Source organism: Pleurodeles waltl, chromosome 2_2, assembly GCF_031143425.1.
Source record: "Pleurodeles waltl isolate 20211129_DDA chromosome 2_2, aPleWal1.hap1.20221129, whole genome shotgun sequence".
NCBI classification, from domain to species: Eukaryota; Metazoa; Chordata; class Amphibia; order Caudata; family Salamandridae; genus Pleurodeles; species Pleurodeles waltl.
Window position 1 is genome coordinate 497,695,056 of NC_090439.1, and position 15,932 is coordinate 497,710,987.

Sequence of the window (15,932 nt, forward strand, 5' to 3'; positions counted from 1 at the left end):
CAAGCCAGTGTCCTTCCACTGAGCCACCATGCTGAAGCTACTTCTTTTAATTTAAATGTATTTATTTTTTTACTTTTTCTTCATGGCGGTATGTTGTTCGGGCATGCAAGCCCAGGCAGAGGACGCTTGTACGCGAGATGTTTAAATATAACCCTTTCTAATTTTTGCAAGCTTTGACCCTCTAGCAGTAAAAGCAGACACAGAGTTCATTTTGTAGAAGCGGAGAAGTATATAACCATGACGAGGCATAACCAGAAACGAGGGGAACCCCTCTTCCCCCCCAAAAAAACACTAACATTTGGCATGTAAAAAAAACATGTTGGTGCCTACAGCTCTGTTTTTTTTTTAAATACTTGGCTGTGGCACACAGAAGTGCGAGTACGGAATACTGAGGCAGGTTAATCCTAAAGCCATCTCGGCACTGTTTACTCTATTTAGAGCCACTTCTTGCCTGTTCTGCTTACATATGCAGATCTCTGCTTCATCAAAATGCCTTTAACACGTCTCTATTTTTAGCACATTATTTGCCTGATGCAGAAACGTAATTGCTGGCCCTTCAAAACTCTTTGCCCCGTACCGGCAAACACCGCCTTAAACTAAGCAGTGCTTATCAAAAAAGTGTGCCTTCTCTAGATAAGATGTTACTCTACACAGCATATTGATGCTTCAACCCTCTCCTCGTGATTTAGAGAAGCACGCAGGGTACTACAAAAGCTTAGACCGTGTAACATTACAAGAAGGAGACACCACTTTGCTTATTTCTTTGAAAGGAGAAGTGCTGGAGCATATCGGCCAACAGTGAATGTCTGGACGTGAAATATGGGATATTTTTCACATCAGGATTGCCATTTTTAGGTTTTGAGTCACAGGCAGTCTCTCTCTCTCGGCCCCTGTGTTGCTGCAGCTGCTGCACCAGCGGCAGCTTAGCCTCTTGTGGAGAGCTGACCAGGCGCATGACAGCAGATAGAGCCAGACTGCAAGATAGTCTGTTATGGAGTGGCATGGTTGCAGGGCCAAGATAATACGCCGAGAGCCCTACAGAAGACAGCAACACAATAGATTTCCATCAGTACATAACATTTATCAAATCAATAACTCGATCTGTGTACACATAATACAATAAGATAAATGCAACATCACTAATGACAGAAGGGACCTCAAGGGAAGGTGAATGGAAAACGTGAGTTGTTCTCCGTGCTGGCTGCGCAACAGTTCTAGTCAAGAGACACTGGCGGCTGCTGAGAGTGAAGTGGGGCACCATCAGGGAAGTAGGTATTCCCTGAGGGTTTCTAAAACATCTTTTAGCTTTGGCTGTGCTTAATTAGGGCATGGAACCTCTCTAGCACAAATTTGAGTCACAGAGGGAGTGACTCTCCTTCTCGCTCCTCTGTCTCTCATCCCCTGTCCCCCATCCCCTGTCCCCCATGAAGCATTCAATTGGGAACAGTTCTCGAATTTCGCTGTCATATTCAGAACAGCGCAAGTAAATATGACTTGCACAACTTGTTACACTAATGGGATTCTACCAGTTGTTTTCTAATCTCCAGTGGTGGTTAACTTTCCATTATCCTAACATGCAACCATTTGGAACAACTCGCAAACTAATGTGTACATACTGTTGCAATATGTGAACTGCCTTTTTGTGCATTCCCCGCAACGAGCAATGTTCTGTCTAACACTGCACCACGGCCTCTCACACTCTCAACTCAATTATAAATATTACAAAAAGGTTATAGTAATGTTTGTTTTAAATGTATTAAACCATTCATAGTTGGTTTTGTTTTGATGTATGTTGAATTAATAAACAACTTTTAATGGTTTATCAAATTTAAAACAAACATTATTGTAACGTTTTTCTTGCATTTATAATCCAGTAAGATCAGTGGCAGCTGGTGACATTTGAAAGTGGTGGAGCGTAAAAGTTTGGTATGACTTTATGTTGCTAGTGAAGCGAGTAAGCTTAGTGGACAAAATGTGGGGTCCAAGGTGAGTCCTCCTCCCAAGAAAAAAATGGAAAAAGATTGACAAATGGTGCATTTGAAAGCAAATGAATTTAATGAGAAAGTAGGGTTTATAAAGTAGTCGGAACGTATAGTCTTGAAATACTAAATACATTAAAAACTGCCCGATATCTTACTTCATTAATATGTTCAACAGTTACTTAATGTGCAAAGTGTACAACGCAACAACTTCAGGCCCTTTTAACGTGTGTGCTTGCCCAGTGTCTAGCACTGCATGCAGCATCAGCTTTGGAAGAAAATGCTCTAACCAGGCATCAGGAAGCACCCACAGCTGCTGGCTGCAATCAGTCCTACAGAAATATGTGCAGACAGAGGAGCGCAGCTATTTGAAGCCGAATACAATAATAAAACCATACTATACACTGCATGTAAACTAAGAAGGTAAAGGTCAGTTTTTAGGTCTCACTTAAGACTGAGTCTCTCACAAGCCTTTGGGTTTACATACAAGGGAGCCCACCCATTGCTTACCATTTGTTAGCTTTTTTGCCAGTCTTATGTGCTTCTCCTGTTTAGTCAGTGCATGCTGGCTTCACTTTCTGTTTGTGTTCTTCTCTGGTCCCTAGTACATGGACGAAGGACGACTACTTTTTTTTTTTTTTTTTTTTTTGTTGTTTTTTTTTCTTCATTTTTTTACTTTGTACAACATAACACCAGCAGGCCACAGGTTGGTATTGTTGCTTTTAACAGTGATTTCCGAATAGATAAATGGCTTTGTGCTGTTTAGTAATCCCTTGTTTAGTTTATAACAAAGTGCTTTTATGGTACGTTTTTCATGATTTATAGCATGTCTTGGGCATGATTAAAAGGTTTTACGTAAAAAAAACAAGGTGTCTTGCATGATTATGGGTTGAATAAAAACATTCTAGCTTGAAAATAATGTTTTTCACTACTTTGCTTATTTGGCTACTCCAATTGCACGTTCTTGCATAGCTTGATTTGTTTTTGTTTTTTTGTAACAAAGATTACCATACCATTCTATTATACCATACTATACAATATGTCGTATCACACCATCCTATCCAATAACAGGCCATACTGTACAGTGACAGGCCATACCATAGTCCTACTATACTATACTATACAATGACAGACCATACCACAGTATATCGTGACAGGCCATAAATGCCATACTATACAATGACAGGTCATAACACACTATTTTATAACTGGCCAAATCATATTGTGCAATGCAATGCAATGACATACCATACCGTACAATGGCAGGTCCCACCATACCATGCTTACATTGATCGGTCATACCATACTATACAGTGGCAGCCCATACCAATTTATACAATGGTAGGCTGTAACATACCATACTGTACATTGACATGCAGGACCATATTCTAGTTTCCCCAATATTGGATCTTCCATAGATTCATGTGCTTGAATCATCCCCGTTGTTAAATTGGGAGCCCCACGGTACCTTAAAATAGCAGGATAGAGAAGCTTTCCATAGAAAATAATGTTAAAGTGCATTCACTTTTACGGCTTATTTGCATCATTAGAAAAGACCCAAGTCCAGCAAATCAGGTGACTGCACCTTCAAGAATTCACCGCATAGGAGCTCCAGTCTCTCAGATTTTCTACTGCACGTCATGTGAAAGGAGTCTCTCTGAGCTCTGCACAGTTTTTTCCAGGTCCTGCAACACCTGAGGGAAGAAGAAATTTCATGTGGATGATCCACATAAACGCTGCCTCTACTGACTCCATCCTGACCACAAGCCTAAGGACTTTCTCTACCAAGACCCTTAGAGATAGAGAAACGAGGCTTCTTTTGTGGTTACAGAAATCCAAACCACAGAGACATCTCCTCAGATGAAAGTCACACCTCCTCTTAAAAAAAAAAAAAAAAAAAAAAAAAAAAAAAAAAAAAAGCACAGTCCGATGACCAGGGGACCTCTGAGGCAACTAGAAAACCCCCTAAAACCCACCACCATGGGCTGTCATGCAGTGGCAAAAAGGAGAAATCTGTTAAAGTCTCTATAAAAGCATCTTCTTCTGAGCCCTCAACTCAGTGAGGCCTCTATCACTATTCCCATACCGTCAATGAGAATTTCCCCATGGACGATGCTATCATCGACGACCGCATCATTGACAAGGCCTTCGAAAAGAGTACGATGACAACCGCTGTAGACGCCTATACCGTTGACGTCGACACCACCGTCGACAAAGACTGCAACGTCGACAGACATATTATACAATGATGGGCCATACTACACCATACCTCACCATACTGTTAGTGACGAGCCATACCACACTATACAGTGACAGGCCATTGTAGGAAAGTGCCTCTTTTTTACATGGTTACCCCCAATTTTTTTCCTGGGACATGATGTGATTTTGACTGAAAGCGCACTGGGGTCCTGCTAAACAGGTCTCCAGTGCCAAATCTTTTTCCCAAAGGCGTACAATTGCAAACTTTAGCCCTCTCCGTAAGTCCCTAGTAAATGGTACACCTGGTACCTGAAATACTGAAGAGGGTCCCTTAGGTCTGCAGCACAAATTGTGCCACCCTAAGGGACCCCTTACCAAAACACATGTCAGGATGCCATTGCAGGCTGCATGGCTTGGTGCAGACAAAAGTCAAAACACATGTCACACATCCGTGTGAGCCATGTCCCCTACCACTGCATGTAATATTTGTATGCCACCCAATACAGCAGGCCTGACAGCCCTATGGCAGGGTGCTTAATATTACATGTGAGGGCATACCTGCATGAGTAAGTATGCCCCTGTGCTGGTCAGTACCATTACTACCAGTGAAAGTAATCAGAGAAGCCATTTTAAACCATGTACTGAAAACAGGTGAAAACGAGTTCTCCAGTTACATGATAGCTTCACAGAAAATAGGGCTGTTTGGCATCAAACAGCTTGTATTGATAAACCCACACTGATTCCAGTGATGGATATATCAATACATATACCCATAGGGCACCTTAGAGGTGCTCCCTGAAAACCTACCAGCTTCTGGTGTGCTTGCTGACTGGTTTCTGCCAGCCTTCCTCCAGAGACACTGATCTGACCTCCTAGGGTGAGAGCCATCTGCTCTCAGGAGGCCCAGAACAAAAGCCTGTGCGAGAAGAGGGTGTAACACCCCCTCCTACAGGATGATCTGCTGATTAGTTTTTGCCACATCTGTAATGTTAATCTGGCCCCCCTCACAGTGGAGGAAGCTTGACCCTCTTGTCCAAAGCCCCCTTGGTACCTGGACAGGTGGGAAAATTAGTGAGTCAGGTAGGCGTGCCACCCGCAGGCTAGTACCACCCCTAAGGTGGGCTAACCCGAGGTGAACACTATTTTTCATAGGTAGTTATCTTTGTGATGGCATAGTTAGGAATTTTGTGACAGGGTTATATTCACGTTTCAGAGGAAGTAGTCATATGGGGTGTAGTGACGTGAAGGGTCAGTAGCTCATTGGCTACTACCCTACACATCCCTAAGTTCAGAATTGAGGGGAGCACCTTGCACCAGAGAAGCAGATCTTGACGACCTAAGAAGACCCAAGGACATTGAACAGCCGCAAAAGCAGAGAGGAAAGAAGAAACAGCTACCTGGTACCAACCCTGCTGGCCTTTCTGCATCCCTTGTCGAAAACTACGCCAAAGTTGACTAGTCCTGCAGCTGTTGACTCCAGAAACCGAGGAGAACTACCTGCCTTTTATAAAGACTCCGGTGAACAGTGGATCTGTTCTCCGTCAAACTCCAAAGAAAGCACTTTGAGGCCTCAGGAACCACAAAATCCTAACACCCGAATGCACCACTGCAACCGTTACACTGGGCCCTAGTTGAAGCGAGCCACCAGTGCCAACGAGGTCCCCCCAGCCCTCCAGAGTCTGAATCCATCGTGGTTTCACCCCTCTTGGACTACCCGACAACACCTGCAGCCTCTGCATGTGGCTCCTCCTCTCTACTGCAACCGCTCCGTAAAGGAAAACCCAACACCTGAAGACACCTCTGCACCCTTCACCTCTGAGCTGTAAAGAGGACCAAATGTGTCTACCTGTGCCTGAGCATCCTAAATCCTGTGTCCCTCTGTTGGTTCAGTCCGACTGGCTTCCTGCCCAGACCCTGCAGCCTCTTTTCTCAGTGACTGATCCATTGAAATGCATTGGGCATCCAACACTGTTTTGCACCCTGCACCCGGCCGCCTTCGTGCTGCTGGTGATGTACTGCTGGTGCAGCCTTGGATCTTGCCCATCACTCACCTTAACTCCCAGAGATTGGTCTTGTACGTTGCTGTACTATACCTGTTTGCAGAACTTGATGTTCCTCCCATAGGATAACTTTGCAGAACTCAGAAACTGCATTGAGTGTCCACATTATAAAGTGAAAAGAATGACTATTTATAAACGTACTTACCTGAATGATTTTTCTCTGTTGCCTGAACATATATAAAGATTACTGTTATTTTTATAAATTGATGTGAATCTCCTTCTTAAGTGGTGTGTTTCATAAATTGACTATTGTGTGTATTTGTGGATGTCTTGCACTCCTTTCTGTTAAGCCTAAGGCTGCTCGACCACACTACCTTGAAATAGTGCACTTTGCGATTGCATAGCAATCCCCTGTCTGCTTGTGAGGGAACCCCTGGACTGTTTACATGGTATATCTAGTTATTGCTATATCACATAAAGAGCTAGCTTTCTACAGCCATATATACCCTACCATAATATGGCAGGCCATACAATACTATAGAATACAATGATGGCCCCTATAGGCCATACCATACTGTACAATAACCGATCATGTCATAGTTGCAATGGCAAGCAATTCCATACTATACAGTGACAGGCCATACCATACCATACCATACTAAACAATGCAGTGGCAGGCCATACCATACCATACCATACCAATTCTGGCTATACCATACCACACAGCTTCATTTCAGCCTTAAGACTTTCACCAGCAAATACAGACATCAAGCCCACAGGTCTTGCAGATCGCATTGGTGCCGCCACTAACTGCAGTAACGAAATCTTCACTTTCATCAAAGATTTAATTGCGCTTCCTGCTGCCTCCATCAACATCATCCCCTCACAACATGCTTGCTACAAGGTCGCTGAACTCTTCTGTGACAGTCACCTCCATATACAGCAGCTACGACCCTCAACCAACCGGACCTAGTCACTGGTGACTGAATGTCCCATCACAACCGAAGATACTACACAGTCCTGTTCAGTCCCAGGCACTGTATAGAAACAGCACTCATTGCCGCCACCGAAGACATCTGCATAATTCTTGATAGAGGATGCAGCCAGCCCTCATTTCTACTGGACGTCTCTGCAGCATTTCACACTTTCTCACACCCCATCCGGCAGTTGCTCAAGAGTGACATCCAAGGACCCGTTCTCCGCTGGATCTACTTCTTTTGAACAGATAAAATACGAGCTGTCAGCCTGGCACATTACTGCTGGGAAGCCCGCAAACTCCTCTGCAGAGACCCTAAAGGTTCATTGCTCAGCCTCACCCTCTTCACTGCATACATGATGCCTCGGCCAACGTCATCCCCGCACACATCAACATCCTCTCCTACACCGACGACGTACAACTCGTAGGGAGAAGACTCCAGTACAAGAAACCAGTTCAATACCCTCATGACCAAAGTTACTAAATGGTTGAAAGCCAGTTGTTTCACGTTTACGAAAGAAGTAGTGATCTTTGGCAAGAACACCTCACCATTGGATTTAAACTGGTGGCAGTCCAAACTCGAATCCGCACCCATACCACGAACCACAGAGTTATCATTGACAGGAAACTGGACATGACAGCAACGCCATCACTGTGTCCTACTTCCACACCCTAAAGATACTGAGGAAGATCTTCAAATGGTTACCAAGCAGCACTAAAAAAACAATATCACTCAACCCTTAGTCACTAGCAAGTTAGACTGTGGGAACACACTCTAAGAACAGGATCCCTAAGCAACTCATTGGAAGACTACAGGGCATCTAGAACTCGGCAGACAGACTCTTCGTCAACCGTCCACATAGAACTCACACCACACACCAGGGAGCTTCACTGGTACACCAATGCACTCATTTCAAACTCCTCACACACACATTCACATACACATTGAAGACACTACATAACTTAAGCACCACCTACCTGAGCAGTCGCATCCCCTTCTGGCAACCAACCAGACACCACTGGCACCACTGGACTCCTACAAGCACACATCCCACGTGTAGGAAGTTGGCTCTGTATGCACTATTTCAAAGTAAGGAATAGTATGCACAGAGTCCAAGGGTTCCCCTTAGAGGTAAGATAGTGGCAAAAAGAGATAATACTAATGCTCTATTTTGTGGTAGTGTGGTCGAGCAGTAGGCTTATCAAAGGAGTAGTGTTAAGCATTTGTTGTACATACACACAGGCAATAAATGAGGAACACACACTCGGAGACAAATCCAGCCAATAGGTTTTTGTATATAAAAATATCTTTTCTTAGTTTATTTTAAGAACCACAGGTTCAAATTCTACATGTAATATCTAATTTGAAAGGTATTGCAGGTAAATACTTTAGGAACTTTGAATAATTACAGTAGCATACATACTTTTCATTTAAAATACAAACCGCTGTTTTAAAAGTGGACACTTAGTGCAATTTTCACAGTTCCTGGGGGAGGTAAAGTATTGTTAGTTTCAGCAGGTAAGTAAATCACCTACAGGTTTCAGTTTTGGGTCCAAGGTAGCCCACCGTTGGAGGTTCAGAGCAACCCCAAAGTTACCACACCAGCAGCTCAGGGCCGGTCAGGTGCAGAGGTCAAAGAGGTGCCCAAAACACATAGGCTTCAATGGAGAGAAGGGGGTGCCCTGGTTCCAGTCTGCCAGCAGGTAAGTACCCGCGTCTTCGGAGGGCAGACCAGGGGGGTTTTGTAGGGCACCGTGGGGGACACAAGTCCACACAAAAAGTACACCCTCAGCAGCGCGGGGGCGGCCGGGTGCAGTGTGCAAACAAGCGTCGGGTTTCTAATGGGAGTCAATGGGAGACCAAGGGGTCTCTTCAGCGGTGCAGGCAGGCAAGGGGGGGGGCTCCTCGGGGTAGCCACCACCTAGGCAAGGGAGAGGGCCTCCTGGGGGTCACTCCTGCACAGGAGTTCCGTTCCTTCAGGTGCTGGGGGCTGCGGGTGCAGGGTGTTTTCCAGCCGTCGGGAAATAGAGTTCAGGCAGTCGCGGTCAGGGGGAGACTCTGGATTCCCTCTGCAGGCGTCGCTGTGGGGGCTCAGGGGGGACAACTTTGGTTACTCACGGTCTCGGAGTCGCCGGAGGGTCCTCCCTGAGGTGTTGGTTCTCCACCAGTCGAGTCGGGGTCGCCGGGTGCAGTGTTGCAAGTCTCACGCTTCTTGCGTGGAGTTGCAAGGGTCTTTAAATCTGCTCCTTGAAACAAAGTTGCAGTTCTTTTGGAGCAGTGCCGCTGTCCTCGGGAGTTTCTTGTCTTTCTTGAAGCAGGGCAGTCCTCAGAGGATTCAGAGGTCGCTGGTCCCTTGGAAAGCGTCGCTGGAGCAGGTTTCTTTGGAAGGCAGGAGACCGGCCGGTAAGTCTGGGGCCAAAGCAGTTGGTGTCTTCTGTTCTTCCTCTGCAGGGGTTTTTCAGCTCAGCAGTCCTCTTCTTCTTGTTAGTTGCAGGAATCTAAATTCTTAGGTTCAGGGGAGCCCTTAAATACTACATTTAAGGGCGTGTTTAGGTCTGGGGGGTTAGTAGCCAATGGCTACTAGCCCTGAGGGTGGGTACACCCTCTTTGTGCCTCCTCCCAAGGGGAGGAGGCACATTCCTATCCCTATTGGGGGAATCCTCCATCTGCAAGATGGAGGATTTCTAAAAGTCAGAGTCACCTCAGCTCAGGACACCTTAGGGGCTGTCCTGACTGGCCAGTGACTCCTCCTTGTTTTTCTCATTATCTCTCCTGGACTTGCTGCCAAAATTGGGGGCTGTGTCCAGGGTGCGGGCATCTCCACTAGCTGGAGTGCCCTGGGGCATTGTAACACGAAGCTTGAGCCTTTGAAGCTCACTGCTAGGTGTTACAGTTCCTGCACGGGGAGGTGTGAAGCACCTCCACCCAGAGCAGGCTTTGTTTCTGTCCTCCGAGAGCACAAAGGCTCTCACCGCATGGGGTCAGAAACTCGTCTCTCAGCAGCAGGCTGGCACAGACCAGTCAGTCCTGCACTGAACACTTGGGTAAAATACAGGGGGTATCTCCAAGATGCCCTCTGTGTGCATTTTTTTATAAATCCAGCACTGGCATCAGTGTGGGTTTATTATTCTGAGAAGTTTGATACTAAACTTCCCAGTATTCAGTGTAGCCATTATGGAGCTGTGGAGTTAGTTTTTGACAGACTCCCAGCCCATATACTCTTATGGCTACCCTGCACTTACAATGTCTAAGGTTTTGCTTAGACACTGTAGGGGCATAGTGCTCATGCACATATGCCCTCACCTGTGGTATAGTGCACCCTGCCTTAGGGCTGTAAGGCCTACTAGAGGGGTGACTTACCTATGCCACAGGCAGTGGGAGGTTGGCATGGCACCCTGAGGGGAGTGCCATGTCGACTTAGTCATTTTCTCCCCACCAGCACACACAAGCTGGTAAGCAGTGTGTCTGTGCTGAGTGAGGTGTCCCTAGGGTGGCATAAGACATGCTGCAGCCCTTAGAGACCTTCCCTGGCATCAGGGCCCTTGGTACCAGGGGTACCAGTTACAAGGGACTTACCTAGGTGCCAGGGTTGTGCCAATTGTGGGAACAATGGTACATTTTAGGTGAAAGAACACTGGTGCTGGGGCCTGGTTAGCAGGGTCCCAGCACACTTCTCAGTCAAGTCAGCATCAGTATCAGGCAAAAAGTGTGGGGTAACTGCAACAGGGAGCCATTTCTTTACACCACGCATACCCAGAACCACATTAGGCACTTAAATCGCTTCTAAATTGTGAAACTGCCTCACACCCCCAAAGTCAGAGCCTCCTCTTCTCCTCTCGAAACTGAAGACCATGCTTTTCAAGGAACACACAACTGCTCAGCGCCAGGATACCATCGCAGTGATAATGCTATTTACAAATACACAAAGCATACCATACTATACAGTGACAAGCCATACCATGCTGTACAGTGAGAGGTAATAGCATGCCATATACAGTGAAAGGTCATACCATGTTATACACTGGCAGACCATACCATACCATACAATGAAAGACCATACTATATGGCCGGCCGTGACATACAATGGCAGGCCACTACCTACCCTATCATACTTTACAATGACCAGTCATACTACTCCATATTATCTTATGCAGTAACAGGCTGTACCACACCACACCATACCGTACCGTACCATACCACATTATAAAGTGACAAGCCATGCCATAATCATAGCATACTATACAGACCAGACCATACCGTACAGTGACAGGCCATACATACCATACCTTACCGTACACCAATGGATCATACCATACCATACTATACAATGATGGGCATACCATACTAAACATTGATTGGTCATACCCTACTATGACAGGCAATACCATACGACAGGCCATATCATACTATCCTATACAATGACACCCCATATTATACTATACAGTGGCAGCTCATACTGTACAAGCAGACCATACTACCCAATGACATGCCATAATGTACAGTACTGTGCAGTGACAGGCCTTATCATTCAGTACTATACAATGACCGGCCATATGATGCAATACTATACTATACAGCAACAGGTCCTACCATACAATGACAGACCATACCATATTATAGAATGACAGGCCATGCCATAATATCCATACCATTTCATACTAAAATCATCATACAATTATATTATCGTGTCCTATATATTTTATGATCCTTTTGCACAGACGTTGTACAACATGGTTAGAAAACATCAACAAAGCCAATAGATCTCACATAGACGAGACAGTGACTTTGCAAATGGTTGTTGACATGGTGCCCTCGTGAAACTATTGTTCCAAAGAAGATTGAGCCCAGCAGTGTTACTTTGTTGATTAATTGCCCTGTAAACATCTAGCCCATCTGCTTCCTGCCTCTTCCTCACCCAGTTTCCTAACAGGAGGATTATTAAGCGTGTTGATGCTACTAGTGCTCTTCTTCTGAAAGTGTGCTGCTCCAAAGGCAATTCATATATCGGAAAGGCATTGGGGCATTTAATACCTCAGTGATAACATGTTCTGCCTTTACTTTGTGACAGCACCTCATCCCTTAGTAATTGACTTTGGGTGAGAGTTCAGAATTGCAAGCAGCGCTCGAATATTCAATGCTGTCTTGTCTTCTTTTGACTCTTACCACTGTTCTGAGTTACTGAACGACAGAGAGGAAAGGGAAGATGGGGGATAAGATTAGGGCAGCAAGAATGTGCACCTTCCTCCTTAGCATAACACACAAGTCACCTCTGTCTGGGACTGCTTCAGCCTCCCCCACTGAAATTGGCTCAGAGCCCCTTCACCCAATGCTATTTTTCCACCGTTTAGTTGATACTGTGTGCACCCTTCCCCTGTGCATACCTCATAATGAAATAAACATGCTCATTGTTACTGGCTTTTTACATGTTTTTTATGTATTGTTTTGAAAGCTTTTGTAGAAAATATAATACCAAAGGGTAGAGGTCAGATATGAGTCTTATGACTTTGATTCCAATCTTACCTATGACATGCATTTGATTTTCTTTCGGGTGAATGGTGGGAGCATCAAACGTTTTTAAATTGGGAAGAGTGCTGCACAGCAATTCAGGATGAGTCATACAGCACATTTATTTTTTATATGTATTTCAAGAATTCAAGACAATTTTCCTTTCAGTTTAACATAAAATATTCCTAGATAACTACCTGTCCCTCTCCACCTATGCAACAACAGCCAACTTGAAATGCTAGGCATCCAAGCATCCGAAAGCTTACTAGGATCAGCAAAGCCAATATGTAAGTGCCTCCATATTAGTTGAATCCCATTGGATTTGCTATTGCTTGTTTCTTTATTTATGAAATGGATACTTGTTAAATCCGCACTGAAGGCAGTGACATGTCTCTGCCTTAGTTGTGGTTGTTTGATCCCAGCTATCAAGGAGATCAGAAAATGTGTGATAAAAGATCTTTGTCGAGTGCACTACATAAAAGAAAAAGGATGCATGTCTCTTCTTCAGTGAGAATGTATTGCTGTGGCCATAAGGAGAACAGGCATCTTTGTAAAACATACACCCCTGATATCGAAGGGCACGTGTTTTTATTATTGAAGGGCTAGTGTTAAGGTGGAGCGTATTAAACAGTAGCCCCTAGATGCTAAGTGCCCCTTTACTCCCTTATGTGCAATACTATCCCCAGCTGTGAGAACCAGTTAAAAAATTACTTCAGTGGTTGCAATGTGTTGCTACCCACCAGAGATGTGTCCACTGTGGCGATAGCTTAACTCTTAAATCTGGAATCGCCTTTGCTGTTGTCCCAATCTTTAATTGTGTACTTATAGTTGTGGTTTCCTGGTGTCCAAGAAATCTTTATCCACCCAAACCACCCCCAATTTCCACCCCAATTCAGTGAGGTCTAAGTGCTACAGAAAAGTGGTTGGTCCGACTGTCGTTGGCCAATAATGTAACAGATAGATCCCTCACAGGAGATGCAAAATAACACGGCAGCAAACTACTATCCGAGGAGAAAGCTTCCCTCAAGTTAATGACTAGACCTTGACTAAAAGGAGTGTTTTCAGACAAACCCCTTGCTCTTTACTCCTTTCTCTTGTGCGTCTCCCAATTACTGCCTCCCCTTTATTGGATCCCTTTACTCCATACCCACCCAAAACCCTACTTCCTCATTCTCCTCCGCACATGAGGGGAAAACTCCAAATGTATCTTCTTGCTTAGCCTTTTTTAATAATGTGTGAAATAGTTTGTCGTAGATTTTAATTATAAACATTTTTGCTATTTTAATTCAGACTTAAAGATCTTTAATTAGCTAGACTACAGATTGTATTTCATGCCTTAGAATATCTGACCTGAATACAGTTCAGTTTTTAGATTTTGGTATACATTTCTCTTAATCTCAGTGGTTGTGTAAGGGTCCTGTTACATCATGGCTGTTTTTAATTATTGCTTCCTTTTTTGTCCAGATCTTCTAAGGAGGTTGTCCAAATCACAAAACACTGTATTCTGTGGAAGAATCCAGCTATTCTTGGCCCGATTATTTCCTCTATCGGAAAAGTCAGGTGAGATTTATTTTGTTGCACATGTATATTTCTGTTTTTTGTAGGCTTGATGCCACTACTACATGTTTGGCTGTAAATCCTGTAGTGATGTGTGATGGAAAGAACCACTGAATGGTATGTGAAGCAAGTAGTGTCATGTGTACAGCGGTCTGATGTTATAGGTGCCAAAAGTAAATCTGAAGCAAAATTAGAAAATAAAATATAATGGAGGCTTACAGTTACATATATTGCACATTTAGTGGTGGTCTTTAATCTGAATTGTATACACCAGTTTTTGTATTCTTTGTTATAAAGTGTAACAGATACCAAAAGGCTTCTTACTGTTGAAGAACAAAAACCAAAGGAACAAGACGGCAGCCGCAGACAAAGTTGCACTAGCAGAATGTAAATGTTTTAGGCCAGATAAGAGGTGAACATTCTTAGGTGAGCTTTTACGGAGTTCTGTACCAAAGTGGGAGAGCCAGCAATCTTCCACAAAAACAGGACCCACCTTCTCCTGTGAGCGTAAAGTAGCATAATGTTGTTTTTTTTTAGCGGAGGGAGCTTGTGGGAGTGTAGGGACACAAATGAGAGAAGTGCTAAGTGTTCATGCTAAGAAATAGCAGAGTAGGTCTGGTTTAAAGAATCTACTGCTGCAAATACTTAGTATGGGGTGTAGGTTAAATTCAGATTCCACTTTTTTTCTTTATACAGTTTTACACTCTCATATTGCATGCTATTTCAAAAACATCCTCCTACTTTGTTCCTAAAACACTGCATGAAAAATTGACCTTGACTTAATGTGTGATTGTTCCCACTCCAGGATCACTTTTGAAGGATCATCTCCTTGTCTTCCATCTTTTGCATGCATTTGCCATCAGAGTATAGCATACTCTTAAGTCCCCTGACCATCTGCTTTAATCTCTATTATTGTACTTCATCAAACAGCCCAATCCCGATTTCGTAGATCACAACCTTTTGTTCTTTGAAACCATATCTCTGCTACCTAGTAACACCTAATCTTATCTAGGCTACCTATTCATTCCTCTGACCATTAGCTTGAACTCATAGTACCCACTAACGATCTCCTCTTACTCTTATTAATTTTTTTCAAATAATTTTAGTTGTTAGAAAGTTAACAAGTGATTGCATCATGTAAGTAGGTGATGGCATGCAACATCTCTGATTCGGCATTTAGTAATTTTGCCCACACATCACTAAATTTTTACATGAGAGGGCCTCAGTATAGTTGTAGGAAGTTGGCTCTGTATGTGCTATTTCAAAGTAAGGAATAGCATGCACAGAGTCCAAGGGTTCCCCTTAGAGGTAAGATAGTGGCAAAAAGAGATAATACTAATGTTCTATTTTGTGGTAGTGTGGTCGAGCAGTAGGCTTATCAAAGGAGTAGTGTTAAGCATTTGTTGTACATACACACAGGCAATAAATGAGGAACACACACTCAGAGACAAATCCAGCCAATAGGTTTTGTTATAGAAAAATATCTTTTCTTAGTTTATTTTAAGAACCACAGGTTCAAATTCTACATGTAATATCTCATTTGAAAGGTATTGCAGGTAAGTACTTTAGGAACTTTGAATCATTACATTGGCATGTATACTTTTTACATAAAACACAATAAGCTGTTTTAAAAGTGGACACAGTGCAATTTTCACAGTTCCTGGGGGAGGTAAAGTATTGTTAGGTTTCACAGGTAAGTAAGTCACTTACAGGTT

General features: G+C 43.8%; 1 protein-coding gene across 2 annotated transcripts in view; it reads left to right on the plus strand.

Moving 5' to 3' along the window:
- Positions 1 to 15,932, plus strand: part of THOC1 (THO complex subunit 1) — a 467,835-nt gene that overhangs the window by 114,776 nt on the left and 337,127 nt on the right. For both annotated transcript variants that reach the window (XM_069219988.1, XM_069219989.1), the window contains exon 7: positions 14,125 to 14,220. In XM_069219988.1, the coding sequence (XP_069076089.1) occupies positions 14,125 to 14,220 (96 nt within the window). The remainder of the gene's footprint in view (positions 1 to 14,124; positions 14,221 to 15,932) is intronic.